Genomic DNA, 25,776 nt, shown 5'->3' on the forward strand with positions numbered 1-25,776 from the left:
CTTGGAGCCAGCTGTATACAAACTGAAACCTTCACAAACTGTGAGCTCAGTAGACCTTTTCTCCTTTAACTTTGAGTGCTGGGTATTTTGTCTCAGCATCAAGAAAAATAACTAAGACAGTCTGGATACAGAATTTTTTTTCATTCTCTGTATTTATTAGTCAGCCCATGACTTGCTTGAAGGTGGAGAGCAGGATACTGTAGGTTGATTGTTCCTTGCACAACGGATTTCTTTGAATCCATATCTGGCTTTTCATTATTATCAGCTTGTGTAAAATACTCTCCAGATAGAACTTGGACATGAAAGGAACTGTTTAACAACCTGGCACAACATCAAAGTTTATTAGTGTTTTTGTAATCTGAGCAATGCATTAGTCTTAGGCAAAGTATAAATGGTATTTCATATACAATCTGGGTTTCCTGGGGTTTATACCACTACTATTCGTGATAATACAGTATAATTTTTCTTACCAACATGGATGAGTAGTTTCTGGAGATTTATTGAACATGACATTAGAAAGAAGATAACTTTTTTTTCACTCTACCTCCACCAGAAGATCACTTTATTGCTTTTTTTTGTTTGTTTGTTTGTTTGGTCTTTTTCATTTTTATCGGTACCAGGGATCGAACTCATGACTGCCTGCTTGCAAGGCAGGTGCTTATGCCACTGAGCTAAATCCCCAGCCCCTATTTTGTAGCCAACAATGTAAAATTCTAAAGGTACTCTATCCTGGTTTTTAAAAAGGTGAAAGATTACATCGGATTAGCTACTTTCTATGAAAAAAACCTACAGCAATCACAGAAGAGGGAAAATTTGATGACCTCCAAAAAATGTACACTATAAGAAAAGGGAAGTGTATGTAAATCAAATGTCTATAAGATTCATTACTTTTTTTTTTTTTTTTGGTCTTTTTGCTTTTTATCGGTACCGGGGATCGAACTCATGACTGCCTGCTTGCAAGCCAGGCGCTTATGCCGCTGAGCTAAATCCCCAGCCCCAAGATTCATTACTTTTGAATGCACAGTGACAGTTCTGGAAACTGTACATGATAGAATCACAGAAATGACTCAAATAATCAGAATTACATTTTGTATACGATCCTCAGATCTTTTAACAATCCTTGAATTTTCCATGTAATCAGTAGTTTTGGAGGAATTCCTGTTTCTTTCTCCAAATACAAGTTAACAGCACTGAGTTGGAACTATACAAAGTACAAGGATTGAAATAAAAGTGAATCTGAAAGATGGCTGATCCACTAGGTTAGGTGAATAGGAAAGGGGAAGTGGCTGGAGGAGCAGGGATTGATGGGGTGGTTTTTTCCCTTCATTACAGAAGTTCTTCCAATATAGTGTATCTGTGACAAAGCTCTCCATTTTCAGTCCTTTCCTGAAATTTGTATCACATAGCCTTTTTGTACTTACTGGTCAACCCAATCAGTACTGTTGCCAAGCAACAAGTGTTTTATGAGCATCTGAATGTAACATATCTTTCTTGCTATGATTTCTTCGTGGCCCTATTTTTCTCTGTTTCTGAGTGGGATTTGTTTTTCCTGGATCATGCACACAGGGTCAGATGGAATGGAGTTCCAAATCACTCTGTGTTCCACGGCATCTGGATTTCTTTCTCAGCTAGCCTCCTGACACATTTGCTGCTGTTCTGTGGCAGAAAGACAATCTCCGTGTTCAGGCGGTGAGCTTGCTTTCTTTATCCGTGACCCTGGGGTTGCAGGCCATGGTGTTGGGCGTATCCCTGAGTGCACCTGTCCTTCAGGATTCACTTCCTAGTGCACCGAGGTTTCCTAGGTTTCCTCAGAGTAAGCCCCCAGTTGCATCACCACCGACTGTGGTGTGGCTTTGCATGCCTGAGGCTGAGTTGATTCTGGTGATGTCTGACCTCATTTAACCAGACTCATCTACTGTCTTGCCATTCACACCCAGGCTGTCCAACCTTCATAGAGGTTATCTAGCCAAGTTGTCTAGATTAGTCGCTTCCTTAATGACATAGTCAACCTGTTCAGCAGCTGACATCACCTGTTGAGGTCAACATCTCGGCTCTCTAATTTGGCTTTCGCTCTCTTCCACACACTGCATATGAGTTTCTCTCTTGCACAGCTTTCCCAGTTTTAGCATCTCTGATAGCCTTTTTAGGACTACAAGCAACATCCTTGCCAGCTCCTGGGATGGTGCTTGGAGTATCTGCTGATATAGCAAGGTTTTTCTGATCAGGTTTTTAGCATTCTGTGACATGACATCAGGCTGAGTCTTCTGGCCTGTGTTGCTCCAGACTGCTCCAACTGCAATGGGACAATGTCCTTTTCCTAAGTATTTTTCTAAATTTCTCAATGATCATCTATTTTTACTTCATAAAATAAAATTTTAAGGATCTGTGAATACAAGGTATTTGTGTTCTCTTTTAAAGACAGGGCTGGGAATATGGCTCAGCAGCATAAGCACCTGCCTGGCAAGGACAAGGTCGTTAAGTTCCACCTGCAGCAAAGGGTGGCTGATAGGTAGCAGATGACGTTGGACTCGAACACTCATTTGTTGCATCGATAACTAGCGGTGATGCAAAACTCACTAAATTATTATAGATACTCTGACTTTGTGTTTTCAGTTCTTTCAAGGTAGAAGTGATTTCTTGGAGCATTTCAACATGTTCTTGACTTCGAACCTGACCCATAGCCTGGACTAACGTAACAGAACTGTCTGAATGTTGTCTTGCCATGATTTATATTCACCCAAGAACTGCCTAACACTGTTCTCATAGGGAACATCTTCATCATCTCCCAGAGCAGCTTCTTCATCCTTATCCATTGCTTTCATGAGTTGACATCTCCTAGTTGTTGATTATGACCAGTGAGCACAGTCTATATTATCAACCAGATCCTGGATTGTTTCACAGACTGTTTCTCTTTGTTATTTCTCTGTCTGAATTATCCTCTGAGTAGACATATCTTGGGTCAACTGTTTGTGTGCTGACAGAAGCCACTCAGAAAGATAACTTTTCAATATCTGAAACATACTAAAAAGATGATTGTGAATTCTTAAAGATTCAGAGCTATCTGATTAGGTATCTGTAGTTAATGTGAAGAGTGAATGTAAGCGTATTTTACTTTTTTTCCCCTTATATTATTTGGGTAACTGTAAGTGATATTTTGCCTTTTTCTCTCTTACATTATTTTTTTCCTTATATGTGTTATAGGTAATATAAAAAAATTCTTTTTCTCTCCTCAAACTGAAGTATCTCTTCTAGATTCCATCTTTTTGTGTTAATTAAAATCTGGTTTATTCCTTAGATTGTTACTTCTGTCACAATTTTCTTTTTTTCTTTTTTTTTTTTTTTTTCTTTTTGAGACAGGGTCTCACTGTGCTGTTCAGGCTGACCTTGAGCTCACTTTGCAGCCTAGGCTGGTCTTGAACTGCAGTAATTCTCCTGTCTCAGCCTCCCAAATGCTGGGACTACAGGTGTGTGCCATCACGCCCTGCTTGTCAGTTTTTTTACAATGAAGATTTCTTTTTTCTTGTCAGTCCCTCTCCTTCGTGACTTTCATCCACTGTTTCTTCCAAATCTCTACCCCTCAGATTGATTCAGACCTGTCCTTAAATGCTGAGTTTTGAATTCAAGCTGCATAACTTGCTTCAGAGTTCTGGGAATTGGGCATATCTTTTGGAGGGCATCCTTTCGACCTACACAGTTGGTTATGAGAACTAAACCAATTATAATCATGTGTATGTTTTCGTGTATTTATACATAGTCTTTAACGTGATGTCTGATCTGAGTTGGTACTCAGCTGGACTTTAACTCATCTCCTTTTCTTTAGTAATTTATGCTTTCAGTGTGCTGCATCCTGGGAAGATTTCAGCAGCTCTTCCTTGGTTCGATGTGTTCCTGCTTCACTTCCCACTGCTGTCCCTATCGGAGCCCAGCAGGAAGTCTGCTCTGTGCCTCCACCCCTGTGTCCTGGATGTCTGCGGCTGTGATCTGCCCTTCCCGCACTCCTCGACCGCAGCCTTCCTAATGTCCATGTGTAGCTGTTCCTCACCTTTCATGTTACATCTCATCCTCACAGTGGCCTGTCGTTCTTTTCCCGTCCTTTCTGTTTTTCGAGTCACCAATGTTCTGGGACCTAGTTACCTATTTTCCATTACTACCGAACTGTTCTTCCCTGGGTGTGTTCCGTACCTGTGCTCCTTAGAGCCTCTCCCTGTTAACTCCATCAGAGGACATCTTCTTTCTCTCCTTACTCTTTTAACCTTATAAATTATTTATTCTTTTCTCTGGCTTTTAAATTCAAGATGTAGTTATGCTCAGTCATTCTTTTCCAAAGAACCTTTTCTAGACTTAACCATCTGTGATTTTCTTTTTCTGAAACTTGATGTGTTAATTTTTCTGTCTGTCTGTCTGTCTCTGTCTTTTTGAGACAGGGTTTTGACCTGCAGTGCAGTCTGGTCTTGAACTCACTTTATAGCCCAGGTTGGCCTTGAACTTGCATTGTCCTCCTGCCTCAGCCTCCCAAGTGCTGGGATTACAGGTGTGTGCCACCATATCCAGCTGTCACTGTCTCTTGAAGTATTTGTTTTTCTTTTGTTTCTTAAAGGATCTGGTTTCTTCTTTCTTTCTTTCTGGTACCAGGGATTGAACTCATGACCTTGTACTTACTAGAAAAGTGCTTGAGCCACTGAGCCAAATCCCTAGCCCTAGAAACTGGTTTCTTGGAGACTGATTTCTTAAAGGCTTTAGCATTTAGAGAGTTCAGAGGGTAAATGGTGTGATTGTGCCAATAGTTCACTGTAGCCAGCCTGCTCCATCACTTGCTAATAACTGTGTGGTTTTGGGCAAATTAATTATTTCTGTGTCTACAGAATGGGAATCCTATTAGTACTGTTATGGCTTGGGTATCTTGCTAAAGTCTGACATGCTCATAGAGGCTTTTGGGAGGTGATTGGATGCTGAGGGTGTGATTCTCTTCAGTGGATTAGCCCACTGATGAGTCCATAGCTGAGTGTGAGTGTGTTGGGAGGTGATGCTGGGGTGTGAAGCTGAAGCCTGGTTGGAGGAGGTGGGGCCCTGGGAGCGCGGCCTGGAAGGGTCTGTCTCCCTGCTTCATCCCTCTGCCACTTGCTCTAGAGCTCATGTGTGCGCACATTCTCTTTCTCTCCACTTCCCATTCCCTCTCACCAGTCCCCTGTCCCTTCCCTCCTTCTCTCTTCCTCTCCTTTCCTCTCCTTCTTTCATCCATTAACTTCTTCACTGGATTCAAGCTGAGATTGGTTCATCTTGGAATCATTAATCTTTGTGCCTCTTTATGGTCTCTGTGTGTGTCTTTACCTTCTTACCTCCTTAAAACTTTCCTGGTAATTCACCACTCTAATTCAGGCTTTTACTTTTATGTTACTGTTGCCCACTGTTGTGATTTCTAGCCCTTCTTTCTTAGTTCCAGCCCTACATTTCATGTAAGTGCATACCTGACTGCCTAACCAACATCATCTCCCTTCAGAAGCAGCTCTCTGTACCTGACTTCCCTTTGGGAAAGGCACCTGGAAATTGTGCCATGTGGATCTCAGCGTAAGAGAGGTATAGTTAGAGTCCTTCCAAGGAACCATTTCTCGGCCCCTGCAGAACGGCACCTCCTCTTACCTTGCATACTCAACAGTGTGCCCAGTGGCCACAGCTGGATATTGAAAGGGGGGAAATTTTGTAGAAGATGTATTTTATTTTCTTTAATGGAGGATGAGGCAGGCTTTAAAATCTCCTAACAAATGCTGGTAAGGTGCCTGGAAGGTTTTATGAAATAGTGACTTTTTTAAAATCAGGAGTCAAACTCAACCGGCGCTTGTGCTGCTGAGTTATATCCCCGCCCTGCTGACTTTTGAAGAGCCCACGTGTAAAACATAGCTGCTCAGTGGATTATGTTTGTGTGTCATGCAGAGGGAAATAGAAAATAAGCTAAGTAAAAGAACATACAGCATATTTTTAATTAAGTAGTGGTGTTTTTAGTATATTTGTGAATTGCTCAAAGGCCCAAGGGCAAAGCAGAGAAACAACTTCCTATTTGTTTTCTGAAGAGTGGTTTCTTATAAACTAAAATAGAAATTTTGGATAAGGACTTACTCTTGAATTTTTCTTAATACGATATCACAGTTTTCTTAATGAGGTATTACATTTTAATGATGTCTAGTAAATATTTAGTTGACTGTGGTGTGATATTTGGAAATTGGAAAATCAGAACCATTCTTATGTTTCTTTCAACAGTTCAATGTGTCACTTTCTTTCTACTAACAGTTGCTATGTAGTTAAATTCAGTTTCACTCATCTTTAGGGATTAAATCCCTGAGGACCATTAACCTAAGGAATGTAACTCAATTAGCTGCAAGTGATTTTAAATGAACTAATAGATTTCCCATTTGGAGAGCTTGGTGTCTGTAACTTCTTTTTTGTTCATCCAGCTAGTAAATAGTAAATGAACTCTTTGGTTAAATAATTCACTCTTGTGTTGTAGGTAATGTCAGTACTCTTTTTCTTAACAGTTTTGTGACCTAGGCCACCTGACAATTCTGTGTGGTAGGCCTTTGAGTAGTCTGATACAGAATAAATATTTTGTATATAATTTTTGGATCAAAAAATATCCAAATCAGCTGATTGGCATTAATAATCTACTTGCTGTCTCTCCTCTCCTTATGTCTGTTAAACCTTAGGCTTGGTTTATGTGGAGTTGTTAATGTTAGTTTGCCTGGTTTTACCTTAGTTTTGCCTGGTTTTACCTTAGTTTTCTTTTTTCTCTTTATTTCTGTTTTTTCATCCTTCTAAAGTCCACTCAGTAAGTTTTGTGGTATGATAATCCAGTATGATAAATTCAAGCCTAAACAAGTTAAGTCTAATTGTAGTGTTTCTTTCTAAAAAGTGTATCATCACAGTCTTAAAAATGGTTCAGGTAAAACTTAGGTAAAAGGCTTTTTTTTTCATAATTTTTATTCATTGAAGGTAAAAGAAAAAGAATTTACAGAAGTACCATTTCACTTGCTCTTGCTCATATGTGCTTTGAGAAAGTTCTAGTGCATGAGACATAGGAAGGAGGTGGCAAATACAGATGTTTCGCTCGTCTCTGTGCCATCTTGAGGCTGAGCAGGGCCAGAAAGTTAGCTTTTGGTTCTTAGTTTTTCACTCAGGTTTATTTTTCTAGTGTCATTGCGCGCTCAGCTGTGGCTGCTCCCAGCATTGACAGTGGTGGACTGAGCTTAACCACTTTGTCTTCGCCATGAGAAGGAGCTTCTGCCGCATGTATGAGTGGAGTTCGGACTTTCTGACTTGGTGATCAGAGAATTTCAAGTGGTGGAGGCTTTAGAGAGCACCTGGTGCCGTGCCACCTTTTTAAAACTGGGAAACCGAGATCCAACAAGCTGTGCCCATGCACGCGCTGCCAGGCAGAGTGGAGAGCCAGCCTTCGGACCCCAGGGCCCAGTCCCCTGCCCTCCTGCGGAGGCTGGGTGCAGAGCCCCAGGCTTCGGCCATTTGTGTCTGTTGACCAGTTTCTCTCATAGGAAGAAAGCACTGCTTGTTTTGAAGCGTGTAGCGCAGAGAATCGCCCTGAGCAGCCTTCAAATGCACTCTGACTTTTGATGTGGCCTATGTTTGCTACCTTGGTAGGAAGCCTTGTGATGGAAAGAGAATATAAAAATTCAAGTAATTAACACTCAGAGAAATTACGGTAATAGATGCTGACTGTAGCTCACTTTTTCCTCCCAACACATTGAGTATTTGCAGAATCAGTTATAAGGTCTGTATCCATACTCGATTATGGTGATTTGTGGTGTGTTAACTGTTGGATAAGCTATCCCTACTGGTGTGAAATTGAGTGCTTGTGATAAAGTATCTTTTGAAGTGACTAAGTGCTTACATTGTGTAGTAGAAAAATCATTTAAGGGTAAAGAATTCATTGTGATATTCAGTTTGTTCATTTTAGGCTCATCCTATTTGATACGTAGATAGTACATTTTTATTTTTAAAAGTTTAGAGGTTTTTTTGGTACTGGGAATCAAACTCAGGACCTTGCGCTTGCTTAGCGGGCCCTGTGCTGCTGAGCTATGTCCTCAGCCCTCTATTGTTTTAAAAGTTTGTTTCTGTTAACATTTTTTTTTGTACCAGCAGTTGAACTTACGACCTCACTCTTGCCAGCAGGTACTGTACTGCTGAGCTATGGTCCCTGTTTTTGTAAACTTTAAAGTGGGAACTAGTCTTATATTTCTTTTCCTCATCAGCATAATAATTGAATTAGTTTATTGCCAACTTCACTAATTCTAAATTTTATTTGATTAAATAAGAAAAGCTTACTATGTTATGACATTCTGTCTTTCTTTTCTTCTAGCCAACACATATCTCTTTATGGTACAAGCTCGAGGTATAATGCTGAGAGAAAATGTGAAGACAATAGGACATATGATCAGACTGTACACAAACAAAAACACAACGTTCAATGGCACAGGTGAGGCTGCTTCCTCTTTTATCTTGGTTTGCTTTTGCATCTTAGTGTAAGCCAGATCTTTTAAACTCTTGGTTTGCCTCCAAGTAAGTCCCTGATAACGATGGAGGCATTTTCTACTAAGTGAACTGGTAGATTATTTTATTGTGCAAAAACAAATCTGTCACACACTTCGGGTGATGGGCTTTGGTACCAAGTACAAGTACAGATGTTAAGAGCTGTATTTAAGAGAAATTAATCACAAAGTCATAACTTTTGCAGCTTAATTACTTATCCTATTGTTCATACCCATTATTCCTAAAATATTTTCCAACTATGTCTAGAAAGCATGTACTGTTTTAATTGTAAGAGAACACTTTAATTATAGAATATTCTTAATAATTGTATGACTATCTTAAAGAGCTAAAGGAGAAATTTTATAAAACTAGAACCATGTAGCGACTGTTTTCTTCTTAGAATGTTTAGAAATAGAATCTCCGTTAAACTCACAAAAGATTATGGGCTAGAAGGTCACATTCAGTAAGGGTTTAGCGAAGTGAAATGGTGGAAATGGGTTTAGTGTGGAAGAATGCTAATGCTGCTCATGGCAGTGTTCCTCCAAAGGATTATGGGTGCTTACTTTATTTTATTTTATTTTATTTTATTTTCTGTCTTTCTGAGACAGGATTTCACTATGTAGTTCAGGCTGGCCTTGAGCTCACTCTGTAGCTGTGGTGCTACTTTAAAGGGCCCAGTGGAACTGCCAGTTCTTACACCCACTACACAGCATTGCCATTTTAAAAAATTAATTTTATTGCTACAATTTTTGTCTGCATAATGATCACAATTGTTGTAGGGAATTTGTATCTGTATGTAATATATCTTGATTCTTCTTTTTCTCTCCCATTTCCCTTCCCTCTTTTCAACCTTTCTTGCTCTCCTTAGATACAAAAGCTTTGTTTCCATTTTTTTCATTTTATTCTCTTTATTTTTCTCATTTCCTTTGCTGCTTTTCCTCCTCCCCCCTCGCTTGTTCCCTTTACCATTTGAACATTTTCTTCCTGCTTTTCAATAACTGTCTCATCCATTTTGGTCCTTATTCACACTTGAGGTTTTTAACCCAAGAGAAACATTGGGATATTTAAACATTTGTGTCTCATTTATTTCATTTAAAAGTATGGTCTCAAGGTGCATCTGTTTACCTAAAAATGTCTCAAGTTTATGCTTATGTCAAAGTAGTATGCCATTGAATATAAAAACCACATTGTCTTTGTCCATTTATCTGTTGATGGACATCTAGGCTGTTTCCAAGATTTAGCTATTGCAAATTGTGCTGCTGTAAATATGAGAATGTGTATATCATTGTGGTATGATGCTTTTAACTCTTTCAGGAATATGTATATCAAGAAGGGGAATAACTGGGTCAAGAGGAACCTCTTGTTTTAGTTTTTTGAGGAATCCACACTGATTTCCAGAGTGAAGGGAGTGTGGAAAAGGGCTCCTTTCCCCCATAGCCTCACCACTATTTGTTATTGGCTGATTTCTTGGTAATAGCTGTTCTTTCTGGAATGAGATGGCATGTCAGTGTTGTTTTGATTTGTATTTCTTGAGTGACCAGTGATTTTGAAGTTGAAAATACGTATTGATTTGCTATTTCTATTTCTTCCTCTGAGAAGTGTCTATTCACTTCAGATGCCCATTTTTGGACTGGGTCTTTAAGTTTAGGGGGTCTGATTTTTGTGAGTTCTTTATATATTCTACGTATTAGTCTTTTGTCTGTGCAACAGCTGGCAAAAATTTTTCCTGCACTATGAGTTGTTTCTGTTCTGTTAATAATTTCTTTTGCCGTGCAAAAGCTTTTTAATATGTTGTGATCTCAGTTGTTGAATCTTTGTAATATTTTCTGTGTGATCAACTTGCTTTCATAAAGTCTTTGCTTATACTTATGTCTTCAGCAGTTTTACTTGTTCAATCTTCCAGCAGATTAGGGTCTGTGTTCTAATATTTAGATCTTTGATCCATTTCTATTTTAGTTAAGTACATGATGAGAGATACGGGTCGAGGTTTAATCTTCAACATGTGGAAAAACAGTTTTCCCAGCACCATTCATTAAAGAAACTAATTTTTTTTCCAGTGAAGGTGTTTGGCTCCTTTGTTAAAGATGAGGTAGCTGAACATGTTTGAAGCTGTTTCTGCATCTTCTTATCTGTTACAGGCCCCCCCACCACCACAGTAGTAGTAACTACTGTAACTTTGTTGTATAATTTCAAGTCAGGAATTGAGATGCCCCCACCTTGCCTTTGTTGCCCAGAATTCCATTGGCTATTTTACAGTCTCCTCTGGTTCCCTGTGAATTTTAGGATCATTTTCTGTAAGACTGTGAGATGTTATTTGGATTGGAATTGCATTAAATCTGTGTAACAGTTTTGGAACTATGTCCTTTTCACTGTGTTGGTTCTTACTACCTAAGTAAAAAGGATATCTTTCTATTTTCTGACATTGTTTTTGATCTGAAAAGCCTACTGTAATTTTCAGTGTAAAGATCTTTTACTTCCTTTGTTAGATTGATTCCTAAGTTTATTTTTTTGGATGTTGTAGTGAAAGGTATTTTTTCCCTAATTTGCCTCTCAGTGAACTTCTTATTTTGTACAGGAATACTATTGAGGTTTGAGTGTTGACTTTATATCCAGCTATGCTACTGAATTTGGTGGTTAACTCTAGCAGCATTTTGGTGGCGTTTTGGAGAGCCTTCTGTGTGGAGTATTGTATCATTACCAAATTGTGATAATTTAACCTCCTGTCTTCTTCTTTTCTTTCTCTTGTCTAATTGCTTAGGCTAATGTTTCCAGAACTATATTAAGTAAAAGAGTGGTGATAGTGGATATCCTAGCCTTGTTCCTGATTTTAGCATGGAAGTTTTCAGTTTTGTTTAGTATGATGATGACTGTTGATTTTTCTGTCAGATTGAGATAAAGACCATTTATTCCAGTTTGCTAGATGGTAGTTTTTGTGAATGGGTGTTGAAGTCGGTCAGACTTTTTTTCTGCATCTCTTGTGATAATCTTGTTTTTGTCCTTGGCTCTGTTAATATGGTATGTGACATTTAAAAGTTGCATATGTTAGATCATCCATATATCCCTAGATGAATCCTAATTGGTCACAGTGTATAATCTTGATAATTTGCTGTATTCTGTTTGCCCATATCTTATTGTGGGTTTTTGAGTCTATGTTTATTAGAGAGATTGACCTGCAGTTTTCTTTTTGGGTTGGATCCTTCTATAGTTTTGGCGTCAGGGTAACGCTTGCATCCAGGAATGAATTTGGGAATATTGCTTCCTTTGTAATTTCATTAAAAGTTTGAGAAGCCACAGCATTGTGTGTTCTCTAAATTTCTTGTAAATTCATCAGTGAACTTGTTAGCACCTGGGATTTTTCTTGTTTGATAGTTTTTTAATTACATCTTCAGTTTCACTGACTGATACTGGTTATTTAGAATTTTTCTACCATGTGTTTCAGCCTTTGCAGTTCATGTGTGTCTAGGAATCTGTGTATTTCTTCTGTGTTTTCCACCTTATTAAAGTGCAGATTTATCAAAGTAGATATTGGTGGTTTTGTGGATTTCTGCAGGATCTGTTGTGATTTCACCCTTAGTACATGGATTTGAGTGTTTTCTTCCTTTTTTGATAAGGTTGGCTAGGGATGTGACAATTTTATTCAATCTTTTAAGGAACTATTTGATTCTAATTTTTTTAGTCTCTGTTGCATTAACTTTTGCTCAGATTGTAATAATTTCTTCCTTCATATGAGCTTTGTGCATGAATTGCTATTCCTTTTCTAAAAGCTTGAAGTTCAAGGTTGTTTATTTGAGCTTGCTCTGTTTTTCTCATGAGAATTCATTGCTATAAATTTCTTTCTTTCTCCCTCTCCCTCTTTCTCTATCCTTCTCTTTGTTTTTTTAATAAATTTCTCTTGTAGAACTATTTCAGTTGTGTCTTATAAGTTCTGATATGTTGTATTGGCATTATCTTTTAATTGTGGAAACTAATTTCTTCTTTATCTGTGACCCATTAGTTATTCAGATGGTGTTAATATAGTTTCCCTGTGTTTATGCAGTTTTTGTGATTTCTCTTGCCATTGATTTCCAATTTTATTGCCCTGTGATCTGATAATATGCATGCGGTAATTTTAATTCTTGCATAGTTACTTAATCAGGTTCTATGAGTTAGTATGTGGTCTAGTTTTGGAAAAAGTCCCATGTGCTGCAGAGAAAAATGTAAAGTCTGTTCTTGTGCGTAGAACACTCCATATATAACTACTAAGTCCATTTCTTCACAGGACTGATTGAGTTCTGATAGTTTCTAGTTGATTTTTTTTCAGTTGTTCTGTTTCTTTGTGACAGTGGGCTATTGAGGTCCCTCAGTACGATGGTATTGGTGCTTATTTGATTTTTCATATGAATTGATGTTTGTTTTGTGTAGTTGGCTGTGTCCTTTGTGCAGTCTTTTGATTTTTCATTAATTATGATCAGATTGTATCATTCTTGTTTGCATCATCAACCAGTATCTGTGGTTTGTATTTTTTATGTTCTTTGCAATTTTTAAGAAGTCTTTCATTGGATAATCACTAATTACAAGGCCATCTTCTGGATCTGATTTCCTGTCCTCACCTTAGTTGATTCTGCTCTGTATACTTTCAATGGAATTTTCAATCTCCTGGATATCTGTTCAAATCTGTTTTGTGGTATACAATCTTTTCCTGTGTTGGGCAGTCTTAGGTTTCCATCATGTTTCTAAGCTCCTCTATTTTTTTTAAAATGTGTACTTAAAATGTGTACTCTTGATTTACTAACCATTCCCTTCATTATGGTCATTATCTCTTTAGTTATCTGTGAAATTATTTTTGGTTTGTTTTTTCTAGAGACTCATTCACCTGCTTTGTTACGTCCATCCTATAATCTCAGAAAATTAATCTGGGAGGGAGTCTTTTGATTTCTTCTGTATCATTCCCATTTTACATTTGCCTTGTGTGAGCTGGAAGTCTGGTGTTGCATCTTGTTTCCATGTCTCCTCATTTTCTGTTTCTTAAAATTTGTTTTGTATATTGAGCATATAAATTACTCATGGTAGGTAGCTTTATTGCTAATATCAAGACCTCCTTAGGAAATGACTGCTTCTCAGAGATGTTTTCTAGGTGTAGGCTTTTGACATTTGAGTCTGTCCTAAGATCCTGCTGTTTTACTTTATTGGGGATGGAAAGTTGCTGCCCATTTGACTGGCACCCAATTCTTTGGTACTGGGGTATGGTATTGTTTATGACTCCTAGACAGTCTCAGAATTGGCATTCAAGGAAGAACAACTGATCACAAGAACATCACCTTGGCTAAAGAAGTGCAGTCAGTAATAACACCATAAGCACCCTCTGGAAAATGATAGACTGTGTGGAGTGTTAATTTGCCACTTTCAGGCATAGGTATAATAAGATAACAATCTAAGATAAATATCCTGCCAATAGAGCATTTTTAGCCTCAAGGGAGGAACTTTAATAGGGATAAGAGGAAAAACTAAATAAAAGAAGAGAAAGAGATCAGAAATAGAGTTGAAGGACAAAATAAAGACTACTGGTGAAGACAATAGGAGGGAAAGAAAGGAAGAAACAGAAATAAGAATTAAAACTAAAATCAGTTTGTTCATGAAAAAACAAAAACAATCATGAAAGAAGATAAAAAAGCAAATTTAAAAAAAGAGGTTTCTCTTTGATTCAAAGCCTGGGGTTATCTTCTGGGGTCTGCAGTTCTGTGGTAGCGTCCAGTTCAGGTGTGTCTCCACTGTCACTGGTAAATAAAGGGAGCAGACAGAACCCAGGTCTGTGCTGCATGATCTCAGCAAGACTATAGTAGGATTAGGGTGGGGTGCTGGATAATCCCAGTAAACCTGCACTAGGAATAGGGCAAGGGACATATTCTGGTGCTATTCATCCCACAGAAGTTCAGGCTGATCTTGGCCTGTAGTTGTGAGGTTGGGGCTTGAGTCATTCAGCCTACAGCACTCTGAGTGTCTCTTGCTGACCTTGACCATGGCTCCCTGACCTGCATGTCTTCTGTGGTTGTGTCTCTCCCAGTCCTGAGAGACCTGAGATGAAGCCAACCCACAGATGCTCTGAGTCCTGGGTTCAGTCGGCTCCCCCTGAAATGGCATCTGGCCACCTAGGCCAGTATCCCCTGCAGATGTTGAGCCAGAGTCACTCACCAGGTGTTGTAGCTTAAGGCTTCTGCTCCTGTGCTGCTGGTGCCTTTTTCCCTGCAGGTTACTCGAGTCTCCTGATCTTGCTGAGTCTCTGTAAGTTGTAGTCTCCTCTCTCACACTAGGAGTGTTGAGGTGTGCCTCTTCATTTTGCTGGTGGGTTCCAGGGATCCACCTCCTCCTTTCGTTTCCTCCCCAAGTTGTTACATTGCAGTTATCTGGATTCTGAATCTCAGAGAGGTTGATTTTCTGCTGTTTATGGCTTTGTCATCTTCCTGGAAGTCCCGGTATTCTCATTGTAAACAGTTAAAAGATTTAGACATTTCTTTGTCTCACTGTAAACCCAAACTCACAGTCTCCTATCCTGTCTGTTCCTTGTCTCCTAACCATAAGTGCCTTTTCTTAAATATATGTTAAGATGGGTGGTAGCTTGGCCTTTTAAAGGATTCAGGGTTATAAGATACTGTTTGCAATTTAGTGTCACACATCAATTACAAAATCTATTCTAGTCATTTGCCTGATTTGTTTAGGATGCCTCAGATCAAAACATGCTTTGTTTTCCTTTAATCTTTTAATCTTAATTTCTTTTACAAAGACTGTATCAACGTGGTTGACATTTTAATAATATAGTAACAGTCTCATGAATTGATCTGCATTTTAGTCTTCTGAACAGTTCAATTTTAGTAGAAGTCTAAATGTTTTAAAAAGATTCATTAGGACAGTCCTGGATTGTCAAATATGTTGATTGTGAAAGTGTCCATTGAAAGCTTAGATAGGCATGGTGGTGCATGTTGATAATTCCAGCAGTCTGAGAGGCTGAGATTAGAAAGATCTCAAGTTTGATTCCAGCCTGGGCAGTTTAGTGACTTAGTGATACCCTGTCTTAAAGTTTAAAGGGATTGGGGTGGGCCTGTTGACAAACACCCAGCACTGTAATCCCAGCACTGTAATCCCAGCACTGTAGGGGCAGAGGCAGGAGAATTGCTGGGAGTTCCAGGCCAACCTGGGCTACATAGTGAACTCCAGGGCAGCTTGAACTATTTCCAAGAAAACAGACAAATACATAAATAAATAAAAATAAAAATTTAAATGGGGGTAGGTGATGACTGGGGATACAACTGAGTGTAAAGGCCCTGATTTCAATCCCCAGTCCAACGAAAAAAACCCACAAAAAACAAAAAAGAAAATCGTTCAGCTGTAAAGAAATATTAACTACCTTTATTACTCTACTTATATGACTAAGTTTTGGATGTAAGTTATGTTTGTAGATCTGAACTTGATTAGGAGGAGTGATTACTTAATCAAAACATACTACTATGGCCCAGGAATATAGCTCAGTGGCACAGTGCCTGCCTGGCAAGCACCAAGGTCCTGAGTTTGATTCCTGAAACCAAAGAACAAACAAAAACCGCATTACCTCCCACCAGCAATCTGCAAAACAAATGAACATAAAACAAAAAGATCCTTTCCTCCCTCAACAGGTCATAGTTTCAGTAAAGATGAGAGAACCAATACCTACTTGGATGAGAGTTCACTTGCTTTTGTGAACCTTTGAAAACTCTTCATGTGTTTCATTTATGGATAGGAAAACTGTTCTTAGGAGACAGGCAGTTATTGCATCAGTTAGGAATTGGGTTTGGTTTTAACAAATACCTGAAGGCTGTGGCTTAAACACTTCAGGCTTTCTGTTCTCTTGTAAAAGTTGTTGTGGAGGCTTAGGTCACCATAGGCTTTTCACCTTCTGTTCTGTTGTGTTGCTTCAGTTAACTCAGCCACAGGAGGCTCTGGCCCCAGTCTGTGTATTTGAACTTGTCTACAGAAGGAGGAAGAACAGATTGGGTGCCTGCTACTGAGCTTTCCTGAAAGCCCAGGCAGTATTTCTTCATACATCTCATTTGGATACAGCTTCACTGCCTGGCCATAAGCAAGAACACTGAGAAATAAAGTAGCACACTGGTATCCTGAAGGAAATTGGGGCTCTGTTGCCTAAAGAGAAAGGGAAATGGAGTTCAGTTAGCCAGCATTTATCAAACAGTTACCATAGCTTGTATTACCTGTATAGGGAGACATAGCATTAAGAACAGTCTTTTTCTGAGGATCTCTTCCAGGCTTCTATGAGAGACCGAAACATCAGCAGTTATTTATAATCCATGTAGTTTCTCTGCACAGACTCATATTTGCCCAAAAGGAGAAAATGGCCAATGGGGTATACAAAGAACTAATTTCACCATAGAGGAGAACTGATTCATACACAGTAGCTGCCTTAAAATTCAACAATCAAAGGTAGATAGTTTACGCTATTTATAAGTACATTCGATGTCAAAAAAGTTGGTAACCCTCTTCCTGACTTTAGGCAGCATCAGATGTAAATAGATAATATTTTTGTTTAGAAGTCATATACTCTCATAACCAAACACCTTTCTTTGTAGCCTGTAGAGCTGGTCAGCTTAGAAAAACAAGGTGTATTTACTGAGACAGACGATAAAGGTGTGCAGTGTTAGGGTTGGTAGGTTGACATAATTAACAGCGCATTTTCTTATTTGATGGATAAATAAAAGGAGGCCCTCAGGCACTGCCTATCTGATGTGACAAGTTACTGGTAACAGAGTAGGACTCCTTAAGTTTCTGCTGTGCAGTTTAAAGTGTCCTTTTGCAAGGCAAAGAAAAGCCATGACCTTTGGTCCCCATTCTTTTCTCCTTCTGGGTGACAGATAAGGCCCAGTGAGAGCTGAAGAGATCTGTGCAGCAGTTTTCATTCTGTTTCTCTTTGTCCTGGGTGTGGTCTGGAGGGGGAGAACACAGGAAGAGGGCCCAGGACGCATTCCGACGCATTCCGATTTCATCCGTTCATTAGATGAAATAATGTCTACCTTTTACAGCACTTGGGGTAGATCTCACAAATGCATCTACCATACACAATCTTTTAAAAACCATCCTCAGCTTTGAAAACAGTGGTTAAACTTGATGAATGTTGTTCACTTATCCATCTTTGCAGGAATAATGATTTTGTGGCTTTAGTACAGCAAGTCTCCCAAAAGCTTAAACCACTGGCTATATTATCAGTTGTGAAGCATTTGTTTGCAGTTTTCTATGCCATAAGTATTTATTAGATGATAGAAACAAAAGACTATTTGGTTTTAAAGGAAATACTCAGAGAGGCAGACTACACGTAATACATTGAGATGATGTATAAGAATAAATACCACTGGGAAAGACTTTGGAGTCTGCAGGCATTTTGCTAAGTCTCCCAGTGAGTTGAGCTCCATAGGATTATTTATACTGATGTGGCCAAAAATAACACATTTAGCTCCAAAACTGTGTTCAAAGGAAGCGTATATGCTGTAATTACATGTCTTTAAGGTGTTTCTAAAAAATTCTGTTGTTCTTTAAAATTGGTAAAAGTATGAAAGTGTTCTTTTATGAAGAACACTGGAAGAAGAAAATGGCCTCTCTAGCCCTCTTTTTGTCACCAGAATCCACAGGAGTAGTGACTGTTAATTTGTTTTATAGAGATGTCTTGGAACTTTGGAGCTTGAAATTTCAATAAGTTGGATGTGGGTGAGAGGCCGTGTGTGAATGACTAAATCAGAAAATTACACAGAATAAGAATATACTCTGATAAAGTTCCCATATGACAGTAAGAGGATACATGAGAATATATTTTTCTGCTCCTGCATTATAAGAAAATGAGCTTTTGGAACACACAAAGGCAGTGGATCCTAGGGACAAATTTATTTATCTTCTATTTTGAGCTACTAAATTGTGGAAAGAGCTCCTATAAATGTGTAAGAAAAACTGAATAAAGAGAATCCTTTTTTGCCAAGTTTCAGAATGCCCATAACAGCAGATTATAGGACGGCAGTTTTCTCTTTAAGACTATTTTATCTTTATTAGATTTTTCCTTTATAGTGTATTTGTTTCTTTTTAAACTGGTACATGTTAGACATAACGATAACATGCATCATAAGGAATTAGTATCTCTACGTGATGTATTTTGTTATTTTTTCCTATTCCCCTCTGCACTTCAAATCCTCCTCCTCTCCTTATTACAAAAGCTTGGTTCCATAGTTTTCCTTCTTTTCTCTTCCTTCCTTTTCCCACCCCCCTCCTTGTTCCCCTTCCTCTTTGAACATTTTCTTCCTTTTTCACATTATCCATTATACATTTTGGTCCTTATTTATACTTTCAGTTTGTCACACCAGAGAAACAATATGGAACTTAAATGTATGTCTGATTTATCTCACTTAAGAGTATGGTCCCAAGGTGTATTCATTTAGCTAGAAATGTTTCAAGCTTATCCTTCCTCAACACTGAGTAGTATTACATTGTATTAAAAAGCACATCTTCTTTATCCATTCATTGGTTGATGAGCATTTGAACTGTTTCCAAGGTCTAGCTTTACAAACTGTACCCCTATAAACATGGGTGTGCAAATATCCCTGTGGTGTGATGTTTTTAATTCTTCCAGAAAAAATACTGAGAAGGGAAATAGATGGAATGGAACCTATAATTCTAGTGTTTTTGGTTTTGTTTTTGTTTTTGTAGTGGGAATTAACTTAGGACTTCATGCTTTTCAGGCAGGCACTGTGCTGCTGAGCTATATTCCCAATCCTAATTCAAAATTTTCGAGGAACCTCCACACTAATTTCCACAGTTGTGGCACTAGTCCACACTTACAGCAACAATGGAGAAGAGCTTCTTTCTCCCACAGCCCTGCCAGCATTTATTATTGATTAATTTCTTGATAATAGCCTTTCCTTCTGGAAAGAAATGGAACCTCAGGTTGTTTTAATTTGCACCTCTGAAATGACCAGTGGTGTTGAACATTTTTTTCATTATTTATCAGCTGTTTCTATGTCTTCATCTGAGAGGTGTCTATTCATTTTAGATAACCATTTTTGAAATTAGTCTTTGAATTTGGGGAGTCTTAATTTTTTGGAGTTATATATTTTGGCTATTGGTCGTTTGTCTGACAGCTGGCAAAATTCTGTACTGCACCATGGAATTTTTCTTCACTTTGTTGATGTTGCCTTTTGTTATGCAAAAGCTTGTGATCTCTTTGATTTCTTTATAATATTTCCTGTGCATTGGGCTTTTGTTCGTAAAGTCTTTGCCTTCCTATATGTCTTCAAGAGTTCTACCTATTCTTTGTTCTAGCAGGTTAAATGTTTCTGTTTTAATATTTAGATCTTTGATCCATTTTGATGTTAGTTAGTACTTGGTGAGAGATGTGAGTCTAGTTTTAGTCTTCATCAAGTAGAAAGCCAGCTTTCTCAGCACCATTCATTAAAGAGTATCTTTCTTCCAATGAAAGCCTTTGTCAAAGATATGGTGGCTGAATATGTTTGGAGTTGTTTCTGCATCTTCTTATCTGCTCCATTGACCCTTGGGTCTGTTTTGTTTTGTTTGTTTGTTTGTTTTCTTCGTTACCATGCTGTTTTTATCATGGTATAATTTCAAGTCAGGAATTGTGATGCCTCCTGCCTTGCCTTTGTTGCCCAGAATTGTTTTTGGTACTGTAGGTCTCTTCTGGTTCCAAATGAATTTTAGGATTGTTTTTTTCTAATACTGTGAGACATGCTATTGGCTTTTTGATTGAGATTGCATTAAATCTGTATAGTAGTTTTGGAAGTATGTCCATTTTCACTATGTTAGTTCTTCCTACTGAAGAACCAGGAATATCTTTCCATTTTTCTGGTATCTTCTTCAGTTTCCTTTTTCAGAGTACTGTAATTTTCAATATAAAGATTTTTTTACTTCCTTTGTTAAATTGATTCCTAACTATTTTACTTTTTTGGATGCTGTAGTGAAAGGTATTTTTTCCCTAGTTTGTCTCTAAGTGAGCTTCTTATATTTTGCAGGAATATTCTTGATGTTGAGTGTTGACTTTGTATCCAGCTATGCTACTGAATTTGGTGGTTAACTCTAGCAGCATTTTGGTGGAGTTTTGGGGGTCTTCTGTATAGCGCATCATGTCATCTGCAAATAGTTACAGTTTAATTTCCTCTTTTCCTCTCATTACTGTTTTATTTCTTTCTCTTGTCTGATTGATGAGGCTCATGTTTTCAGACTGAATTATACAGGAGTAGTAGTAGTGGATATCCTTGTCTCATTCCTGATTTTAGAATGAAAGCTTCCAATTTTTGTCCGTTTATTGTGATGTTGACAGCTGATTTGTAATAGATGGGTTATATTGGATTGAGATAAGGACCATTTATTCCAATTTGTTGTATGGGTTTTTTTTTTATCATGAAGGCATGTTGGATTTTGTCAAAAGGTTTTCCACAAATATTGAGATGATCATGTGTTTTTGTCCTCGGCTCTGTTAATACGGTGTGTTATATGTAGTAACTTACATTTGTTGAGCCGTCCTTACCTTTCTTGGGTGAATCCTACTTTGTCACAGTGTATAATATTCTCCATGATTTTTCTGCCAATGTTCTGTTTGCCAGTATCTTATTGAGGATTTTTGCGTCTATGTTCATTAGGGAGAATGGTCTATAGTTTTCTTTTTTGGTGTTATCCTTCTGTGATTTTGTATCAGGGTAATGCTTGCTTCTAGGAATGAATTTGAGAGTGTTGCTTTCCTTTCAGTTTCATTAAAGAGTTTAAGAAGTTGTAGCATTAGATATTCTCTAAATTTCTTGAAGAGTTCATCAGTGAACCGTCAGCACCTGGGCTTTTTTCTTTGTTGGTAGCTTTTTAATTACATCTTCAGTTTCACTTTCAGATCTTGATTATTTAGAATTTTTCTGTCATGTGTTTCAGCCTTGGCAGTTCATGGGTATTTAGGAACCTGTGTATTTCTTTTGTATTTTCCACCTTAATAAAGTGCATCTCAAAGTAGATATTGGTGATTTTTTGGATTTCTGCAGGATCTGATGTGATTCTATCCTTATCTTTCCTCAGTGCATGGATTTGAGTGTTTTCTTTCCTTTTTTGATCAGGTTGGCTAAGAGTGACAGTTTCATTTAATCTTTCAAAGAACCAACTCTTCAAGTCATTGATTCTTTGTATTGTTCCTAGTCTCAATTACTTTTTCTGCTGTGATCTTTATAATTTACTTTCTCATCTGAGGTTTCTTGGCTTAACATTAGGTAATTTATTTGAACTCACTTTGTTTTCCTGATGTGAGAGTTCACTGCTATAAATTTTCCATGTTGAACTGCTTTCATTGTGTCTGGTAAGTTCTGATAGGTTGTATCGACATTATCCTTTAATTATAGAAACTCTAATTTCTTCCTTACTTTTATCCATGTACCTTTGGTTGTTTTGGAGGCTGATATTTAATTTCCACATGTTCATGTATTTTTTGTGGTCTATTTTGCCCTCGATTTCCAATTTCATTGCCCTATTGATAATATACATGGGATAATTTCACTTCCTTTGTGTTTATTTTTAAGTGTGTTCCAAGAGTTGGCATGTGGGCTATTTTGAGGAAGGTCCTGTGTGCTGCTGAGAAGAGTGTGCATTATATTTTTGGAGAGTGGAACACTAGAAATCTACTTAGTCCTTTCATTCACAGGGTTGGTTCAGTTCTGATGTTTCTGTGTCGGTTTTTCATTTAATTCATCTGTCTCTTTGTGATATTTGGGTATTGTGTTCCCTCAATACTATGGTGTTAGTGTTTACATTAGTATTCATTTTATATAGTTTGGTGTGCTAGTATTTAGTGCATATATTTATGATCTCTTCCTTTAGAGTTTTTTCTTAATAAGTATATTGTGACCTTATTTGTCTTTCTTAGTAACTGTTGCCGTGAACTCAAATTTGTCTGCAAATAAAATAGCTATCACTACAATTTTTTGGATACCTGTCTCATGGAGTATTGTTTTCTTTCAGTATATGTCTTTCTTTTTTAGTTTAAATGTGTTTCTTATGTGCAGCATATTGTTGGATCGTTTTTCTTGATCTGTGCTGCCAGTTTGTTTTTTTCCATGATGAACTGAGACCATTTACATTGATGATTATAACTGATAGGTATTTACCTGTCCTTGTCATCTTATTTTCCTGTTGTTTGTTCCATGCCTTTTTCCTCTGGTCTCCCCCCCCCCCCCCGTGGATTCTTTCTGTTTGTGTTCTTGGACTTGTAGTATTCCATCTCTTTCTAAAATATTCTTCAGAACATTTTGGAGTGCTGGTTTGGTGTTCATGAATTTCTTCAGTTGTTCTTGTTATAGAAGTATTCTGTTTTTTCAACAGTGGAAAAGATAATTTAGCAGAGTACATTAGTCTCCGTTGGAAGTTGTTTTCTTTCAGGACTTGAAAGACTACTCCAGGCTTTCATTGACCTGAGGGTTTGTGTTGAGAAATCGCCTGAGATTCTGATAGTCCTTCCTTTATTGGTGATTTGTTTCTTTTCTCTAACATCTTTTAATATTCTGTGCTTATGCTGAATTTATGGAATATTGATTATTATATGATCTGATATAGATTTACAGTGGATCCTCTCATTACAACCAGCTTGATGTGCAATGTGAATTGCGACTAGAATTTTAAGTTAACTTACTACCACAGTCTTGAGTTTTGACCCAAATGCTAGCCACCTGTGCTAGATTTTGTAAATGACTTGTGATGCCAGAAGAAAGTGTGTAAGTGTATGTGACAGTTTGAGCCCAAAGCATATGCTTATGGAGGTGCTTTGGGTCAGTGCTTTATAAGGTCATACAATTACTACTATCAGAATGGCCTTTAAAAAGCTAGAATGGTAGCTAAGGAAAGAAGGGAAGGTAAAGAAAGCTTTCACAGTAGAAAGGAATAGTCTTAAAGAAAAGATAGAAACAGAAAACCTTAGACCACATTTTAGTTCTTAAAAAGTTAAGACCTTGTGAGCCAAGAACAGGTCCTAGAGGGCTACACACTCTCCCCCCACGAGAGAAAGTACACCAGAGAGCTAGGTTGCTGATGTTCTCACAGAAGAGGACTCTTTCCAAGCAGTAACCATCTTCCATTTCATCCTCCCGTGCTGCAAGCAAAAGATGTCAACTAGAAGGGCGAATTAGTATGAAATTATTGTTTCTGATAAATTAGATATGTTTTACTTTTATGGTGAATTCAGTAGGAAAATTATTGGTGTTTCTGGTATGTCATGCACACTATACAATCCTGTTATATTATGAAAAGGTTAGTTAAGGGGGGTTTGGGAGGTTTGGAATGCATAAGGGGTGTTTCCATTATTTCTTATGGGAAACACAGCGCTCCCTTTGGTAGCACATTACTAAAATTATGAGAAAAATAGTCTTGACTTAGAACCAACTTGAGTTACTGCCAGCCCTTACAAATGAATTGAGTTTGTAAGTCAAGGTTCTTCGTATTTTGGTCATGGGTAATTGGTGTTCTGTATGTTTCACTTACTTACATGTCAAATTCTTTTTCCATGTTTGAGGAGTCTACAGTTACTTCTGTGAACACGTTTTTGTTGTTGTTATTTACCCTGTCTCCTGCTTTTTCATTGACTGTGATCAATCTTGTGTTTATTCTTTTTGTACTGGGAATCAAACTCGGGCAAACTTGTGCTTGCCAGGCAGGTGCCTGTACTTCTGAGCTGTATCCCTGGCCCTCTTATGTTAATCTTCTTTGCATCATCTTGCAGATGTTTGATTTTATTTTCATGATCAGTTGGTATTAAGAAATTTCATGACCAGAATTGTTTTCCAGATCTGATATTCTGTCCTCACCTTGACTTATTTGGTTGCATATATTTTCAATGGAATTTTTAATCTCCTGGATATCTTTTTGGATCTGTTTCATGGATTCTATTACTTTCCTTCATTTCCATCATTTTCTTAAGCTCCTCTATTTTCATTATCTGTGTCTACTCTCTGTTTATGGAGCAGGTCCTTCATTTTGATGATTTTTTTTTTGACCTGAGAGATTATTTCTGATCTGATTTTTTCTGTAGCATCATTCATCTCTCCTCTCTCTCTCTTTTTTTTAAAACTAATGCTGCTACCATTTCAGAAAATCCAGGTCATTTCCTTCTGATTTCTTCTATCTTGTTGTCTCCTGGACTTGTCCTAGGGCAGGAGGTCTGGTGTTATATTTTGCTTTTAGGCCTTGTCATTTTCTGGTTTTTAATTTGTTGTCTGTGTTGTTGCTTTTAAATTGCTTATAATAGGTAGATTTATCACTAGTATCACTAGACTAGGAAATGTCTATTCTTCAAAGGTGTCATATAGTTGGCTTTTGACCTTTGTGTCTTTCTCAAGATCCTCCCTTTCCAATTTATCAGGGATGAGAAGCTGCTATTTGGCTTAGTGCCTAGTGCTTTGATACTGACTATGGTAATTAATAAATATGACTCCAGACAAGCACTGTGTTGTCATTCTAGGGCGAACAACTGATTATAACAGGTGTACACCCTGGCTAACGTAGTACAGTTAGCAAGAACAATAGTATCAAGCACAGGTTAGAGACTGACAAACGGTGGCAACTATTAATTTGATACCTTTAACCATAGAAGCAAGCCCTGAAACTAAGTTGAATCAATTCCAAAATGAAACAAGCTTCTCAGGGATGTACCCACGTTGTCTAGTCTGTTTTGGATTAAAGTACCAAGTGGAGACTACATCTTTGGTGTTTGCTATACTATAATCCTTACTATATTAATTCTTAAGAAACCAAAATACTATTGAAAGAAGGCTAGCGAACACAAGTGAATTTATCATTATGGGCGAAAATATCAAGTGACGTAGTTGGTTTTTTCCTGGTTGTCAACTTCCTGAGTTGAGTGAAAAGCTTGGAAATCCACATTTTTGGCCTTGATTCTGCCACTAACTGGTAGAGCTCTGCAGCAAGTTAAGTTAACCTTTGTCTTGGTTACTTTTGTCTTGTTGCTGGGACAAAATACTGGACACCTAAAGTGAAGGAAGGAAAGGTTTATTTAGCTCACTGTGCAGGTTTCAGTCCATAATCAGCTGGCTCCAAGGCAGGGGTGGCATGGCACTGGGGCAACTGCAAGGCAGCAGCCAGCAAAAGCAGCCAGAACAAAGTAGCAACCCTTCAATCCCCAGGGTAGATGTAGAGCTCACAAAATCTTGCCTTCCTTTCCAGGGGATGAGGATATTTATAAAGTAAGGACCT

The 25,776-nt window shown here is 38.0% G+C and overlaps 1 protein-coding gene across 3 annotated transcripts in view; it reads left to right on the forward strand.

Moving 5' to 3' along the window:
- Positions 1-25,776, forward strand: part of B4galt6 (beta-1,4-galactosyltransferase 6) — an 82,098-nt gene that overhangs the window by 12,221 nt on the left and 44,101 nt on the right. For all 3 annotated transcript variants that reach the window (XM_063231802.1, XM_013157197.2, XM_003474100.5), the window contains one exon: positions 8,363-8,479. In XM_063231802.1, the coding sequence (XP_063087872.1) occupies positions 8,363-8,479 (117 nt within the window). The remainder of the gene's footprint in view (positions 1-8,362; positions 8,480-25,776) is intronic.

The sequence above is a fragment of the Cavia porcellus genome, unplaced genomic scaffold, assembly GCF_034190915.1.
Source record: "Cavia porcellus strain 051 isolate PalLab524CR breed Dunkin Hartley unplaced genomic scaffold, mCavPor4.1 scaffold_20, whole genome shotgun sequence".
Taxonomy (NCBI): domain Eukaryota; kingdom Metazoa; phylum Chordata; class Mammalia; order Rodentia; family Caviidae; genus Cavia; species Cavia porcellus.